General features: G+C 42.9%; 1 protein-coding gene across 1 annotated transcript; it reads left to right on the top strand.

Moving 5' to 3' along the window:
• The first annotated feature begins 1,151 nt into the window (after nt 1-1,151).
• LOC126191138 (putative beta-carotene-binding protein) lies at nt 1,152-18,022 on the top strand. The gene is made up of 6 exons (XM_049931887.1): nt 1,152-1,237; nt 5,350-5,472; nt 12,427-12,577; nt 13,869-14,005; nt 15,595-15,747; nt 17,707-18,022. The coding sequence occupies exons 1-6, from the start codon at nt 1,165-1,167 to the stop codon at nt 17,904-17,906; spliced, it is 837 nt and encodes a 278-aa protein (XP_049787844.1). The 5' UTR covers nt 1,152-1,164; the 3' UTR covers nt 17,907-18,022.
• The last annotated feature ends 316 nt before the right edge of the window (nt 18,023-18,338 follow it).

Genomic DNA, 18,338 nt, shown 5'->3' with positions numbered 1-18,338 from the left:
TACTTAAGAAGTCTTCGAGCCACTCACATACTTGGGAACCAATCCCATATGCTCGTACCTTAGTTAGGAGTCTGCAGTGGGGCACCGAGTCAAACGCTTTCCGGAAGTCAAGGAATATGGCATCCGTCTGATGCCCTTCATTCATGGTTCGCAAGATATCATGTGAAAAAAGGGCGAGTTGCGTTTCGCAGGAACGATGCTTTCTGTCGCACCATAATTCAAAAGGCTCAGTCTCTTGTTGCCTAAAATGTTTATCTTCCATGTTTCACTTCCGTCCATGGCTACACTGCACACAAATGCTTTCAGAAAGAACTACATTCGATGTTAACAAATTTATCTTCTTCAGAAGCGCTTTTCTTACCAGTGCTAGTCTGCGTTCTATATCCTCTCTACTTCGGTCTTTATCAGTTATATTGCGGCCCAAATAACAAAAATCATTTACTACTTCAAGTGTCTAGTTTCCTAATGTAATTAGATTTTGTTATTTTATTGTACTAAATGATACACGAATAAATTAATGAAACCGATGTGAAGTAGCTAGAAATTGGATACATTTTAGAGGAGATAATTCGTGAAGATGCGAAGAAAAGCAAACCATACCGTAGGTGGACTATCTTAGTGGTTTTTAAGACAGTGTATAGCATCAACGCATCATTGGCTGTTCTGTGATGAAACGAAGAAAGAATTGGTGCACGTAAGATTACTTGTTAAACTTGAGGAAATAGCGTAGTTTTAGATAGCTTTGAGTCGTAGAAATAGGTTGTCCTTAGAACTTTCTCGCTGTGATATACATATCCGCTTTGAATAAAAACGTCACCAGCCTCACGATGAACTTTCAAGGTAGATCGTAGTTGTTCTTGTAGTTGTGAAGTTTCGCCAATATCTGGAGGACACACTTACGCACGCTCGTGCCGACCCACACACGAACACGGCAACACACACACGCGCGCAGACATACACCTGTCTCACACATACGACCAACCGGTGGCGGCCTGCTATTGGCGCAGGCTGTTGTGTGTGCCGTTCAGGGACTACCTGCCGGCCAATGTTGCGAAAGCAGCGGCTGTAGCCTGCTAACCGTGACTGGGGGGAAGGCGGGCTGCTCGTGTATAAATGGCGGTCCCGCCGAGGACCAGGCAGCTTGCCTGCAGAGCAGCCGACAACATGAGGACCGCAACCATCATCGCACTCGTCGCCGCCTCCATCGCCGCCGCGGTGGACGCCGGCGCCTACTTCGGTAAGTCGCCGGGGGGACCAGCGTCGGCGCAGCGTCTCACTCAGGGGCTCCTTCGGTAGTAACGATATTCCTTCAACATCGCTTTTCACTACTACTGATTGCACTAGAAAACGCCAGTTATTAGAAGGTACTGCCTTCGCCGTTAGTGAACACAAAAGTTCTTACAGGATATGTATTCGCATTTGCGAAAATGAACCACCATAGGCTGTATCTAGACTACAGAGAACTTAACGCGAGTGATCGCCTTAACCGCTTCGGCTATCAGTGCAAGAATCATAATCAGACCCGAAATTCCATATATCGTCGTCCATGCGCCACAAACTGCACTCGTGCATTACTTATATTTCCGTCCAGGAAGGGTAAATTTATTGAGAGTCGAGGGCTGGTATTGGTGTATAAATACGAAATAGCAGTGCCTCTGTCATTAATAAGTACGGTTCAATGTTGCTTCAGACATGCAAGTATTTACCTCGTTACGTTTGTCACGACTGGCCAATTTCAACCTCATAGGCCATTCTCAAGTTTTATCTACAGAAGATCACAAATACAGGAAATTTATGTTTGGCTTATTAACATACCTTAATATATGTGGGACACACTAAAATTCGTACTCAAAGGTGCTAGCAACATGTCGTAGTTTATCCGCCTATTAGCAGCTGCCAAGGCAGTTTCGAAAGCAAGAACATGCAAATGTAAATTTAAAATATAATATTACCTTAGTAACGGTCCTCGTTGAATCTATTGGCACATTCCTGGACACTATATGTGCTCACTTTCGTAGTTACAGTTAGTTCTATCTAATAAACCAAAGATACAGTATTATACATCGGTATGTTAACAAACTGAGTGATACATAACACATCTCTATACGAATTGGCATATTTGAGGCGCGAATTTTAACAAAAACGTTTACTGTTAGTATTATTATTAAGATAGTAGATTCGTCTACAAAATGCGACAAGTTGCAGAACTTCCATAGCAATAAAGAATACAATATACAATGATCTGTTTAGCAACTAAACATCAGCATCATAACGTTGTTACCAAGTGCCAAAGGGTCTGGCGCTCCCGATCGTCGTATGGTGGTTAAACGGGAGGGACGTACATAAATGAGGTGATTAAAATTAAGTACAACCCTCAGCTTTCAACTGACAACAGTTTACATTCAAAGGCTTGACAGTCATTTATAGTACAAAATTACCAGATATTGCACAATTTATATAGTACTTAATCTTATTTCTTAAATTCCAGCACTTCACCATTCCCATATACGGGTAGTATCCGTTGTCTTATTCACGCACTATCAAGAAATTTCTCGTCCTGCTAAAATCATCCAGAACACTTCTATTCTGTTGTTTTCTAAATTCTCTACATTATCTACACGTATCCCTATCGTCTGATGTATTTGTTTCTCTTCATTTTGAATTCTTGTTTCTTCTTCGATTTCGACTTACACAAGAATCACTTTCGTCAATAGTGTGCTGCATAAAAACATTTTCTGTTAATACTGTTGTAGTTACATTACGTGTCGTCTTTTAGAATACGATAGATAATGCCTTCAGTCTTACAGAACCGAAAAATCGTCATATTTGCCGATAATTGAGAAATACGTGCTTACCTAAAATGCTGGATAACGTGTTTTCGTAAACAGACTTTCAACTACATCTACGCATTTTGTTTTTCTCTCTGCACTGTGTCAAGTGTTTTGTCTGTGTTGCAGCCGTTTTACAGCGTGCTATGCTACCATTGGTACAAACTCCAGATATGATGACACGAAATACTCTTGTCTTCAGCTGAAGCAACCACAGTGCTAATCACTATCCAAGTATACTACTTCTTACTTCCCTCTTGTACAATCCTATTCTTTGTCTCTCTTTAGATTGATAATTTCTGTTACGCGTGACAAAACCCCATACTTAAGCCTACAACATCTGATTCACATTTTAAGTAGTACAATAGGTTCCTTTTATTAAAAACGATGTAAGTAAGACAGTATAAGAGTTTTAGTATTAACAACTATATTTTAAGAAGCTTAGGTCATGGAAAGCGAACTAAATACGCGAGGATTAGAAATAAATGCGCGACGTGTTTTTTCTGGCAACAGTGACGAAAACAGAGAGTACTAAATGTGAGGATATTGTTGCGGGTTGTCAGGTATTTCTGGATCTGTAAGTGTAAATGAATATGCACTGACAGACATGGTAAATAATTCATTTTTATCTCAATATCAATAAACAGTTAATCAGTCTGTGTTATGCATTAAGTCTGAATAATTTCGAATGGAAATAGCTGTGTGTGTAACCGATTACGCACGTGCTGATGGTGTAATTGGTTTCACAGTTTACTATTAGTTGGCGACACCCGTCACACTTCATGATTTAAAACTGCGATTGTGCTGCATTAACCTTTCCAACCAGCCTCAGTGGTGTCCGGTCCACGTCGAGGTCTCGTAAACTGGAGGTCGCTGTTCCGTAACCGCCTGGAGCTTGCCTATGTGTGTTAAAAGTTCCGTTACTATGTGCCTCCTACACAGATCCAGCAGACAGAACGCATGCACGCAAAATGCTACTAAAATACTGTGCGATACACAAACGCAAAGACGGCTTACTTCGGAACTGGCTGTATGGCGTACAAGTCAAACGCCAGTTTTTTAAAAAGAAAAAACGCTGATGTGAGAGCAGTGATGTTCACCATACGTCACTGTATGTCGTAATTATTGTTCAGAAAACTCTACTGCATTCCAGCTTCTGATCTATATCCATAAAGTAACTGCTCAGTGCTACTCGTACTAGCTTCGGATAACTACCCTATAGTACATGCGTAACATATACTTGTATATCAAAATTTGTCGTGTTGACATAAGATGCCTACGATGATAACTGATAACGTAGAAAATCAGTCATATTCAGCAGCATCGGTTGGGAATTAACATCTGGCATGTAGCAGCAGCACAAAGACAAAAACCTGCTGAATGTATCTTGTCATTCATCTCGCTAAAGTAGTGTTATCTACATGACAATATACTCGATCGTCGGAGATTCGTTACAAACATAAAATGGTCGAAGTGTAAAATTACGGTCAGGATTGATAGGAGCAAAACAATCTAAATTCCAATGTCCTTTGACGGCCGATATGGCCGAGCGGTTCTAGGCGCTTCAGTCTGGAACCGCGCGACCACTACGGTCGCAGGTTCGAATCCTGCCTCGGGCATGGATGTGTGTGATGTCCTTAGGTTAGTTAGGCTTAAGTAGTTCTAAGTTCTAGGGGACTGATGACCTCAGATGTTAAGTCCCATAGTGCTCAGAGCCATTTGAACCATCCAATGTCCTTTAAATGATTCTCTACAGTGTAATGTGCTAAACGTTTTTACAGAAAGTTGTGTTTCAGAACACATTTTGTCGGGTATCTTCTTAATGTAAAATAGCTGCAGAATTGCTAAGTTGCATACTTAGAAAAAAATGCCGACTATCGTAAACTATCCAGTCTTCGTCTTTATTTTAGTTCACGTTATTCGTGAGCTATTCCCATCCTTTATCCAACATTAGCTCACACATTAATAAAAATTATGTTGTGAAAACTCGTACAGACAAAGTAACTTTAAGGAATTAGTAATACTACAACCCGTTACCCGATTCTGAAATTCTCTAATGGGTCAAAGTTGCACTTAAAATTTTTCAGTGAACAATTCGAGCACTTCACACGTTCTCAGAAAACTTTAGACTGTGCATAATCCTCATATTGCTCAAACAGTCCACGGGTATACTGCCGGTTCATAGTGTCCAACGGGCACGATATTTCGGCGATCAGACATGTCGCCATCGTCAGGTGCGCTGACCATGGTGACATGTCTGATCGCCGAAATATTGTGCCCGTTGGGCACTATGAACCGGCAGTATACCCGTGGACTGTTCGAGCAACAAATACGCCGGGAGAAACTGAAGAATCACAAATCCTCATATTTTTCAACTGAGAGTGAAACTGTCAAAAATACACATATTTGTCTAAGAACCGTGGTCAACAGTGCACAGCTGCCACACGACACACATTTACCGCGTTTCTTACAAGTACCTCTACTGATTTGTTTCGACTCCTGAACGAAGTGTCTTTTTCAGCGCCGGCGGCTCTTTCAGCGCCGGCTTCAGCGCTGGGCGTCAAGGTGTGCGCCGATGACCAACCCGATGTGGCCATCTGTCGCAAGAACGCCCTGCAGCAAGCCATACCAATGCTGGCGCACGGTAAGTCTCACCAGCAAATACAACAGTTATCGTGAGCAGCGTAACTCTAGTTTTGGAAATGAAAATGAAGTCCCATGCTTCTTGACATAGAGTAGGGGGAACGATTCGGGAGACCCGCACCGCCGTACTGGGCAAGGTCCTAATGGAGGTGGCTTAGGGAAACCTTCCCGTGTCCAATGTCTTTCTGCCTGACTCTCACTCTGTTTCTCCGGTCCTTTTCTTGCTATAACTTCTTCTTTGTTCCTGCTGTGAACGAGACCGACAGACGGGGCTACCACATGAATTACTTTTGATGCTCATTTTCCAATAACGATGCCGTAGAGCAGTACCTCGTATAATTATATTTCTTCCTCTCAGTATTCGAGGACCCTTAATAACTAAGGCTAAATGATAATGGTTCGAGCCACTACATGCACTCTAATTAAGTGTAAAGCTGTCGTCAGTGGAAAGGTTGGTTTGAACAAGACAGTGCGTTATTAGGCGTGGTTCTACTGAAGGGGGTATTCCCTTGCCATCCTCTGACTTCGGAATTGATTTATACAGCCATTCAGTTATAAAAACACCTTTAGTTTAACATGGAATCAGAGTCCCATTGCAAATTGGCATTTTTTACATTAGCAAACATTGTCTAAACTGAATGTTCCTAGGATTAGGCTTTCACATTCACTGAACCAAGGAAACAAACGAAAGTTGATTAACACACGAAAAGAATATCTTTGAAATAGTGTGTTGACACGAGAGCTCTGTAGTGAAATACTGTCAACGACGAGAATAAATGTGTGGGCTGATTTAGGTTTTCCGTGATTTCCCTAAATCGCTTCAGGCAAATGTCGGGATGGTCCTTTGAAAGGGCACGGTCGACTTCCTTCCCCATCCTTCCCTGATCCGACGGGACCGATGACCTCGCTGTTTGGTCCTCTCCCCAAATCAACCAACCAACTATGAATAAATGCATATAACGGATAGCTTGCTAAGAAGTTCTAAACAATAGCGTACACGAAGATTCTGAACAAACCTCACTCGCCTTTGTCGCTCGTTGTGTTGCTTTAAGATGCGGCTTGTGACCTATCAACAGAACAGTGGATATTTACAGTCACATACTGTGTATTTAGTGCTTCTTTAAATACTTTTCTCTAGTTTCTTTGATATTTCTGATCTCTCGTTACACTCCTAGCTCCAACAGAATTGTGCAGCTCAGCTGTAACTTTGAGTGGCAAACAAATAGTCTAATATGTAGATGCAAGCAATGTTGTGCCTTTCAAGTACTAGTGGTCTGTAGTACTGTACTCCTACGAAGTATCTTCAACTCTTTGCAATTAATTTCGTTGTTTTATAGCTTTCCGATGTCCCAAGGGAACGGAGAGAGAATATTAATCAGTTGGGGTCCCAACATAGTAACCGATAACGCCATCATGAACATGGCTCTCTATGAACTTTTGAGTTTTTAGTGAAGGACTACTACCCGACACATTAACGGCTATGGAAAGACATTCGTAGAACTATTCCAGTTACTTTCCCTTCTTTCCAAATAATTTGCACTGCACTTAAAGTTTTGTAACGTCTTTTCTAAACTTATGCTGGGTGGTGACTACATTGATCAGCTGCACAAAACCGTTGTTCTTTCAATCTATTGTTCATCCGTGCAATAGGAAGTCATAGTGGACCATATCAAGCAGATAGGAGGTTCCTCGAGATATTTAAACCCAGCTGCATCCAAGCAGTTAGTTCAAACGTCGAATGCTCTAATCGAGTGTAGCTCGTGATTACAGTAGCAGTGGTGGAGTTTCAATCAAGCGGTTGACGACATCAAGCGCCTCCGCGATTTGTGCGGCAATACAGAACACTACGAGTGATACAAGATAATCGTGGTTCGATATTGCAGGCATCATGTCTACATTCCTTCTTCGAATGGTTAAAAAAAATCAAGTCGTATGCCATAAAGATGTGAAAATGTCCCGCCATTTTTTGCCTTTTAATGCAGATTTGATGTGTGAGAAAATCTAAGGGTGTTCAATCAGATGGAAATGATAAATGTTAAAGTATCGTGCTGTTTTTACAATCTTAAAATTGCTTCAGTGTTAAGGAGTTGGCCCGAAAATCCAACCCGTTCTTCCGCAATTGTTGGCTTTCCTTTCTCCCACGTTCCCGCAGTTTCTCCAAACATTTTCTGTTAACTGTTTCACCAACGTGTTCCATTTTTTATACTATGTCTTATATATTGAAGACAACAAGAAACATTTTCCTGAACATGGAACGACTCACGATTTCGTACTGCCGTGGGAAATATAGTGATCAGCAGTATTTATGGGACCTTCATAAATATGGACAAATCGCTAATTCTAACAAAACTCTTAAAATTGTACTCATCGTTAATTCCTTCCAAACTGTCGGGAAAAACCGTTATCCTTTCCTTTCGGTCACCATACAACTTTTGCTGTACCGTTTTGGCAAGCAGGCTTCTCATGTTTAAATCTTCTCTTAAAATGCGTCGAACGCCTTCTCTTCGATTTGTAACGTTCCAACAGTACCAGGAACACTTAATCTTTGGTCTACCCGTATCGCTTCTCAAGCTTTTTCAGTCTTTTCCTCGAATCTGTATGCGAGTGACTAGCTTAATATTCATTTCCTGACAAAGAAGCATTTTTAGAGAGCAAGCACAGTCTTCTTCAGACATCTTTTCACCTTCTTCGAAAATATTACTGGAACGCCTAGTGCCACCAACTAATCAGCCTTCAAAGACATGAAACCTTCGATTTATTCTTCCAAGAAGCATGATGTGATGTCTATTGTCTTCTCGTGAATTGTGGACACCTACAAGAACAGCATTGCCTCACTTTACATTTTATCTTTTGGAGGTATAAGACAGAAAAACGTAAAAATAAGTAAATGTAGTCGTATTACACTCCGTATTCACCAATTACTACTTTCTGTACAACAGCAACATTCCCTTCATTTCTTAGGGAACTGTACTAAGCACCTGAATACGGTAGAATAACGCACTGAACACATTTTATCGCAAGGTTCAACACTGTCAGCAATCGGAAGTGTAGAACGATTAACTCGCTACAATGAGGCCTAATTAGATTCGAAGGATAGGATCGCTGCAGAAGAATGAGGTAGGCAATCAGTCAAGATATTCTCGAAAGAACTATCACGGCATTTGCCGGAAGTGATGAAGGAAAAACACCTCGGCGACCAAATAGATCGCTACTCGTCCTGAATGCGAGAGCACTACCTCACAACTTGACCATATTGCTTGGCGCCAACCCTCGAGGAAGCTGCTTCCCAAAAATGCTCGCCATTCTTATTTGTCAGATAACAACATCTTTTGACAGGAAGTATGTGATGTCCAGACCTTGTAGATTGGCAGGCAATGTGTAGTACTTGTACGCTCTTGGCGAAATTCTGTCTTCACAAAACTTGAGTGGTGAGTTTAAAATGTGATTGTGTACTTAAGCCAACAGTGCTAGCTACATGTATTGAACATTTTCGTCTCGATGCTAACTACATTCGAATAAAAGTTATTGAAAGCACTCGCTAATTGAGAACAAGCACGGAGTTCAAGAGGATCCAGCTTGGATAAAGTAATATTAGTTGGCTACACGTGTCGTTCAGTTACTTTGCAGATGATCCTGGGAGCACGTTCGCACAGCTCTTCACGAGGACCGTAAAGCCGAGTCGTTTCAAAGTGAGAGTCGCTGACAGCGCAACTGGTTTCGCGACCCCGCTTCAGTTCTGCAGAACGGCACGTCTTACACGGATAGTAACGTGGATTTGACTGGATAGCAAGTGCACTGCTCTCCCAGCTGGTCTGCAAACACGTTTACAACCTCTCGTAGCGGGCGCTACAACATTGGCACGGGGCCAGTGTCTGCGTTCCCGACAACAGCTCTAGGAAGGTCACCCTCAGCGCCTGGACATAAACGCTCTACTACTTCGTTTCTCATCAAGGACACTGTCAGTGGTATCGAAACTGCTGAAGCAGTAAACGGGCACTGACCAGGATATAATAGACTACAGTCACGTGTCTACTGAATTCCGTGTCAAGTGGGCCATATCTTAAATATGCAAAAACGTCGCTGTTCACGGCAGTGAAGGCAATATACACTGGTGTGCAAAACGTAATACGAAAGAAACGTTCGCATGATGTGTCACAGCCAAGTAACATAGCTCGATGAAACTTGGATCGTACATAGAAAGAACTGCAACAGTATAGTACAGAAGGAAGCTACAGGAAATACTCTATGAGACAAACAAAAGTGACACTTTTATTCAATGACAATAACTACACTGAAGTCACCACGAATTATGATGGTCCGCTGGATATTACTAAATGCGGGTCATGGTTCTTAACAGGGTGTGTGATCGACACGGACTACAGTGTATGCTCTGCAACAAGCTGACGTGCTGGCCACGAGTCGGTAAGGACTTCTTGTGGTACGGTGTTCCATTGCTCCACCAGCGAGGTTGACAACTGATGCATGGTCGTTGATGCATGTGGACATGCTGTGATATGTCTCTCCGATGCATCCTACAAGTGCTCCGTGCGCTTTAAGTCGGGGGAACGGGTAGGCCAATCCATTCGCCGATCATCCTCTTATCTACATCTACATTACGCTCCGCAAGTCTCTAATGGTGTGTGGCGGAGGGCACTTTCGGTACCACTACTTGATCCCTCCAATCCTGTTCCACTCGCGAATAATGCGTGGGAAGACAATACGCGAGGTGTATGTGGGAGGAAGTAATATGTTGTCCGACTCTTCCTGAAAAGTGCTGTCTCAAAATTTCAATAGTAAATCTATCCGTGATTGACAACGCCTCTCTTGTAACGTCTGCCAGTGGAGTTTGTTTAGCATCTCCGTAAAACTCTCTCTCCATCTAAGCGATCAGTGACGAAACACGCCGCTTTCCCTTGGATCTTATCTCCTCTATCGGTCCTACCTGATAGAGATCCCAGATAGATAAACTACACTAAAGAATCGGGCGAACAAGCGGATGAGTTACATTTCCTTAAGATTCATCCGATGAATCTAAGTAGGGTGTTTCCTTTTCCCACTGTCTGTTTCATGTGGTCATTCCACTTAAGGTCGCTCTGGATACTTACGCCCAGATATTTTACGGCAGACACTGTCTCCAGCTGTTTGTCTTCAATAGTGTAGCTGTACAGTAGTGGATTTCTTTTCCGATGTATGCGCAATATCTTACATTTATTTACGTTCAGTGTCAAATGCCAGAGCCTGCACCATTCATCAATTCTCTGCAGGTCGTTCTGCAAATTCTTACTATCACCTGGCGTTGCTACTTTGGCATAGACAACTGCATCATCTGCAAATAGCTTTAAAGAGCATCAGACGCTTTCTACTAGATCATTCATATATATTGTAAACAGCAACGGTCCTATCACACTTCACTGTGGTACTCCGGATATTACCTTCACATCCGCCGATTTTTTTTTCTGTTTGTTCCATTTTTTTTTTTTTTTTTTTTTTCGTTTCATGAGCTTTTCAACCTGCGCAGTGAATTGCGTTGGCGCTTTGCCGTTCATATAGCTTAAGTCAGGGCCGAACTCAACACCGAAAAGTCGTACATGGGAAATGAGTACAATGTTTTAGTAACACGACCAGTGAGTGTACCATTTTCAAACATTTAGAGGCCATTTCACTCATGCAATACTATGCGTACCCTCGCCAGAGCACCTGGACCGCCAAAACGATCATGCTCGACAATGTTCATGGGTGCTTTATGTGTTCCCAGCTGTCGCCATATGGGTGTAACTGCAGAATCTCTAGTCTGACTGAATTTGCTCTCATCCGACCACACTCCTTGTTGGTTCTGTCCCTATGCTCTTAGCACCATCGTAAACGGTGCTGCCAATGACCGGGTGTTAACGGAGCACGCTACTAGTCTTCATACAAAGAGACCACCCCTATTCAGCTTCTGTGCCACTGTGGAGCATGAGATTACGTGCCGTGCAGTCCTGTTAAATGTGACTGCAATTGCACATTACTGTTTGACGTAGGTTCCCTTTCTGCCTGTTCCATTATGTAGCGATCAACTGCTGTTGTAGTTGACCCTGGTCGACCACCTCCTTTCCCTCGGACAGCAGTTCCTGGTTTGGAACGCTGCCCACGCAGCTGAAGCAATGCTGTGAGCAATACCAAACTCTATGGCTGCAACCGTCACACTTCGTCCTCCTTCCAGTTTCCCAATCATTCTTCCCTGTGAGAAGTCAACCAGATGTTGTCTCCGGGCCTTGCTGTAATGAAGAGCACCACCACAACGCACCGTAACTGCTCGCTGATTGACACCTCCTTTCTTTTCCCGTTCCTTCTTTTGCCTCGTGTTGCAGGGCCAGCCCATTTGGCGCTGTAGGCACGTTGACTTCATATCACGTGACGTCCAGATTTCTGAGCACGACTAGGAGACCTCTGGCCACATGCTGCTGCAGTTTCATTCATTTTCACCGAGTTGTTAATATGTTATGCTACTTCATCTATCCTTAAGTTTCGCAGAGCAGTGTACGTCTAGAAGTAAGTCGTACGTGTACTAGTATGTTCGTTGCGTGGATGGCTGTAGCGAATGGTTGCAGTACATACGTTGTGTTCTTATAAGAAATTTGCTGCTGGCACAACGGCTACTCCTCTCTCCCAGCATTGAGATTAAAGTTCCCATCCGACGGAAACATCAACACTGTCGCATAGCTTCACTGCACGAGGAGATGAAGGGATGATGGGCCTTAGACACATGATATTGGCGCACAGTCGGATGGTCAAAAACTATGTATCCTTATCTTTCCTCCCTTACCTCCCAGACTAGCGATGAAAATTTCTACCAAAGCAGCACGAAAAGGATTCGGAAAACAATACAGACACACCTTAATCTTTCCTAAATAAAGTTTAGTCCTCAACACACGCCCTCTTGCAAGTCATGTATGCAACACACCTCGCTTTCCAGGTATACCGAGCATCGGCGCATCGCCAATTGACCCCCTGGACAACCTGCCGCCGCTAGTGTTCAACGTGAACCAGCCTGGCATCACCATTAACTTCGAACTCAAGAACAGCAGGATGCTGGGACACGGTCGCGCTGTTCTGGAGGATCTCAAGTGAGTATCCGTCCTTTGTTGTAAGTTGATCTTGTAATTGTAACACCTTCCATGAGTGTCACACTTCTTCTTCATTGTGGCTACAAGACCCATAAATTTATTAAATGAATGCAACATTTTCCACTTATGCTGCCATATATTTAAACTTTAATGTAAAATTTGTTATTTGACCTAGTGTATGATAAAGTATTTAGAATGTTCGACTGGAACTATGTCATATTCAGATATTACACATTCTGACAATGGTTTGAAAATGAACGCAATTGTTCGAAACCACGCACCATTAAAGACGCAACTGTGATACAAAACTATGTAAATAATAAATAAAGCATTCTGTTCCGCCTTAGTTTCATGTGACATTTTATACTGGAGTCTACCCGAAATGAACAGGCACTCACTTTCATCTTCCTCTCAAGTAGTTAATCAAAATATTTTCTGTTACTCATTCGTACTAGAGGATTCAATGTCGTCTCATACAACTGATCAGCAGAAAATGTTACATTCATGAAGTGAGATTTCCTTTTCCTTCGCTTTTATGGTACTACTGCTTTACAATAAGATATTAACTTTCACTAAGAGCATCTCTCATTTCTGTGTCCTCCATCGCGTTTTTTCGTAAATCCCCTCACTTCCGTGCACATACTGCCCTACCTGCTTTACAATAAGATATTAACTTTTAGCCGGCCGCGGTGGCCGTGCGGTTCTGGCGCTGCAGTCCGGAACCGCGGGACTGCTACGGTCGCAGGTTCGAATCCTGCCTCGGGCATGGGTGTGTGTGATGTCCTTAGATTAGTTAGGTTTAAGTAGTTCTAAGTTCTAGGGGACTTATGACCTAAGATGTTGAGTCCCATAGTGCTCAGAGCCATTTGAACCATTAACTTTCACTAAGAGCGTCTCTCATTTCTGTGTCCTCCATCGCGTTTTTTTTTCGTAAATCCCCTCACTTCCGTGCACATACTGCCCTACAATATTCATCCACTCAATTTTAAACTAACCAGTGTGTTCAACAAGAACTGACCATTTTTTCCGTTCCTCGATTTTTTTACAAATAGCTCTCCGAATCATTACTGATTTTCCCATTTTACTACGACTGAAGTAAGCATCAGAGTTGCTTGATCCACTATTATGACTATTATCCAATAATGTTAGGAAACAATTTAGACAGCACAAAACTTAAGCGTAAAAGATATCGCATTCTACTCACATGACTCTGCCATCTCGAAGTTTCAGCTTCCTTATGCTTTAGATAATAGGTGAAATGAGCGAAGAACATTTGTTTGTATTTCTGCAGCGTCGACACAAATGCGGTCACCATTCGCGTGCTGACCCACGTCCCTGGCGAGTTCATTTTCGACGGTGACCATTCCATCGATGCCTACGTCTTTGGTGTGCCCTACAAGGGCAGTGGACGATTCACGCTTGTCGAAAGTAAGTACTGTAGTTTTCATATTATTTGTAATAATGTTCTTTGTAATAACGATGTGGAAAGAAACAAGAGCAATAAAGGAAAAAATAAAAGTAAAAACAGTGTGATGTTCGGAGAGGTGTAAGGGAGGGTTCCGCCACCATCTATCTTACTTGTGAAAGAAATAGTAGAGCAATTAGAAGAGTGTTCCCTACAACATTAACACAGTAGTCTACAGTCTTCTGTACCAAACTAAGAAGCGTAAAGGCAATATATTTGGAAGTTACATTAGCTGATCAAAATCAGCTGGACACCCCTGTGTAATGCGGAATTGAACACTACATGGGACAAGAGGTGTAACCGCTAATATAAAAGGAGGCGAGGAGTATTGTGTTGTAGGCAGCGAAGCAGTAACATCAGAACTGCTCTGTGTATGAATGTGTCACCTGAGTACCAAATCCATGAGGGACGTTTCAACCATTCCAAGGATGCCGTAGGATACTGTTGGCCATCTTATTATGTATCGTAAATGCAAAGGAATAATCAAAGCTGAATGAGGATCAGAAAGATTTTATGCAGTGACGGGTAGGGGGCGTTGAGCATTGTGCAGGGTGGATGAAATCACTGATGAGTTCAAAAGTGCTACCAACAGTCATGCTAGCACAACTACTGTGCTTAGGAAGTTATAAAGAATGGGGTACAACGGTCGGGCAGCTTCTCATAAGCCATACATTTGCTTTGTCAGTGCCAGACGAAGCTTGAGGCGGTGCAAAGATCAACGCCATGTAGTATTGGGTGACTGGAAGCAAGTGATTTGGAGTAAAGAATCACATAGTATCCTGTGACAATCCCACACTGCATTATGTGGCTGTCCGATGAAAGGGTTTAGATTTGGCGAATGCCTGAAACCGTTATCTGCTGGCACGTGTAATCGAGTGTTTCTTGTGGCTCGGTTGTGGTTCCTTTATGACACTTAAGAGAACGCTAAATACAGACGAATATGAACACAGTTTACACCATTGTGTGCTGCGTACAGTAGAGGAGCAGCTCGGAGACTGACTGTTAGTATCAGCATGACAATGTATCGGCATGACAATCTGTGAGGCAATTATTTGTGGACAAAATCATTTCTGAAACAGCGGGCCTGCTCAGAGTCCCGACGTGAGCTCAGTGGAACGTCTTTGGGATGAGTTAGAACGTAGACTTCCCTCCAGACTGCAACGTCCAACATCACTAACTTCTCTTGATGAGGCTATTGAGAGAGGTCAGTCATGATGACGTGCAGACACACCCCATGTTAATGTCCACTAAGAGGAGGACGGATATTTTCATCACGTTTGTACCTTTAATTTACATGCTTCGTAAACAGTGATAGTAATTTCTCTTTTAGGTAGCTCAAATAAGTAGAGAGAGACTAGCAGTGAGGGGTGGTGGCGGGGGTGTTCGGGGGGGGGGGGAGGAGGGGTGCGAGATAACTTAATGCAAAAAGAGGCTTGTTTTTCCACCTGTTGTTTAATTATCCGCTTGGCAGCTTACCAGTCGACATTTTAGGATGTTGGTGACATTAACGTCTTTGGATAATTGTTTACGAAGGGTCATTCTCTGTCCGCAGTCGACTCCGGCGTGGAGATGATCTACTCCGGCCACCCCGTGCCGGGGCCTGACGGCCGCACCTACCTGCAGCTGACCAACGGCGAGTGCAAGCTGGACTACGGAGCGACCACATACAAGCTCACCGGTGTCTACGGAGACTACCCACCATTTGGTAAGTCTCAAAATCTGTCACACTTGATTGACATTATCGGATGAGCCACAACTGCGCAAAAACGACGCGTATGTGCAGTTTTAGGAACAGACTCCATTATACATTTAAATAAGAACACAGTAGTGTTAGATGATAAGATTAGAAGAACAATCCAGATGGAGAGCTGAGAACCCACAAACAGCAAGACCCGATAGTAGTTTTTGGCCAGCTCTCTAAATTTTGTACAGATGGCGTCCAGTAAGAGCGTTTATAGACCACGTTGCTGTAAATAGGACGTGTGTGGAAGTACGCTATTAGAGCAATAGGGACTCCACATAGACCTCAGCCCGTCGCTGTTATCCAGTGATACGTAAGTCGTTTTCTAAAAAGGAAAATGAGTAAGATCTGCATCGGGTTTTTCTCTAGTGACATGCCTTCCTCGGTTCAAGACGAGCTGAAGCTAGAGGTACCACTAATTCCGCACATGTAGCGAAACATCTCGTCGCTTACTGTTATGGAAGGTGTTCAATTAATTTCTTTTGAGAGCCCATGTTGAAACTCCTGAACTGAAACAAACTCTCACTTTTCGAAAATGGCAATGGTCCCAGGTTCGACTATCAGATCGTCGCACAATTTAATAATCTTCTCGTGAGTATACAACCCATATTATTAAGTGCTTTCACTTTCTTCCGAGAGCCAAAGTCTTATAGATGACAAACAATTTATTACTACACATTCAAATTATAATAATCTTCAGAAAAAAAAATTTCTCACTGCAGTGGAGTGCGTCCCGATTTGAAACTTTGTGTTAGATTAAAGCAGTGTGCCGCATCGGGACTCGAAACTAGGACATCTACCATACGCGAGCAACTGCTCTTTCAGCTCTGCTATCCAAGCCAGATTCACGACTCGCCCTCACAGCTTTACTTCCGTCAGCACCTCCTCTCCTGCCTTCCAAAGTTCAGATAGTTTCTCCTGCATGGCTTGCGGAACTAGCAACTCCTGGAAGAGAAGATATTGAAGAGACATGGTTCCAGGTCCAAAGTTCTAGTCCCGTTCCAGCACACAGTTTAATGACCTTGGTAGTATTATGAAGCTAAATTTCCGTGTCGATTCCTTCAGTAATGTTTACAGTAAAGGTGCCCAAGCGTCGGTCAGTTGGTCTAAACAGTATAGGACTTGAACTGCATAGCAAGATTGAATTACAGTCAGTTTTAAGTATTTCAGTATGGAGCTTCCTTTGAGTACTTTTTAACTCGAGTACGGGGTTGTCTGATATTCTTTGAACTGAATACGTACTTACCTGCACAGTATCACTGAAGAATACATTTTACATTCCTAAATTCTGTAACGTACAAAGCAAATGTGCAGTTTACCCGATGGTTCCGTACTGGCAAGCACGACTTACATTCGAGTAAGATGAAGCGAAGAGCTAGAGATTAAATACATAGAAACTTTTGTCACAACAAAAAACCACATTCCAATAATAGGTTTAAAGAAATACTATGTTATTAAGAAGACAGTTTGAAAAGAAAAGGAACATAAGCCCACCAAGTTTTTGAAACGTGAGGCTCTTCTTGCAGAAGGAAGAAGAAAAAAAGAAAAAACAGAACCGAATATTCCTCTCCCATTTCAAGATGCGAAGGGTAACTCTGGAGGCCATCGGATATGAAATGTATGCTTCTCTCTGCCATTCCCTTTGTCAAAACAAGCTTTTCATACACAACACTTCACTTTAGCTAGTCTTCTTGTTTTAGGTATGTACCATATTCGCTTCCTTACGTCCCCTCCCAAGCAATAGCTCGACAGATTCTGAAGGTGAATTACCTTGCACGTGACGGACGTAAACACAACTCTGAAATTACTTGTCTATCGATAACACAGTCTTAATTTTGTTCCGTTACACTCTGATGTCGAGTCCCTCTAACGTGGTGCGGCCTTTGCTCAGTCTGACGCAATTTTTGTGTCCGCTGTGCACAGTGGAGGCGCTGGGCAAGTTCATCACGGAGGTGGCGTCCCCCGTGGTGGAGAAGCTGATCGCGCCGCCCGTGGAGGCGTGGATGGCCGACATCTACCGCAGCCGCGCCCAGCAGGTGTTCAGCACGGTGCCCTTCGACGTGCTCTTCCCCAAGACGCTGGCCATCGACGGCTTCTACAGGGCCTTCTACCCGCACTACTAGCGCGGTTGTTAAAAAACAACCTTTTATTGTTACCAAATAGTATATTCGTACATCATTATCAACGAATGTCATATATATTTGATTATAACAACTTAATCAAAAAATAAAAAACTATAATACCCTATATCAATGTGATTATTTACTTCTCTGTTCAAAATGGTTCAAATGGCTCTGAGCACTATGGGACTTAACTGCTGTGGTCATCAGTCCCCTAGAACTTAGAACTACTTAAACCTAAATAACCTAAGGACATCACACACATCCATGCCCGAGGCAGGATTAGAACCTGCGACTGGAGCGATCGCGCGGTTCCAGACTGAAGCACCTAGAACCGCTCGGCCACACCGCCCGGCTTACTTCTCTGTCTATGAAGCTTTGCCTTGGGAGCGTTCTGACTGCACTCAAGGAAAAAGAAAACCGCAACATCAAGAA

Source organism: Schistocerca cancellata, chromosome 6 (assembly GCF_023864275.1).
Source record: "Schistocerca cancellata isolate TAMUIC-IGC-003103 chromosome 6, iqSchCanc2.1, whole genome shotgun sequence".
Taxonomy (NCBI): domain Eukaryota; kingdom Metazoa; phylum Arthropoda; class Insecta; order Orthoptera; family Acrididae; genus Schistocerca; species Schistocerca cancellata.
The sequence above is the reverse complement of the archived record's forward strand: the minus strand, read 5'-3'. Positions and strand labels throughout refer to the sequence as shown.

Excerpts from the sequence above, each read along its gene's own strand:
- LOC126191138 (XM_049931887.1), top strand. The coding sequence starts at position 1,165 with ATGAGGACCGCAACCATCATCGCACTCGTCGCCGCCTCCATCGCCGCC. Across the intron at positions 5,473-12,426 it reads CATACCAATGCTGGCGCACG|GTATACCGAGCATCGGCGCA; the intron begins GTAAGTCTCACC and ends CTCGCTTTCCAG. Across the intron at positions 14,006-15,594 it reads ACGATTCACGCTTGTCGAAA|TCGACTCCGGCGTGGAGATG; the intron begins GTAAGTACTGTA and ends CTCTGTCCGCAG.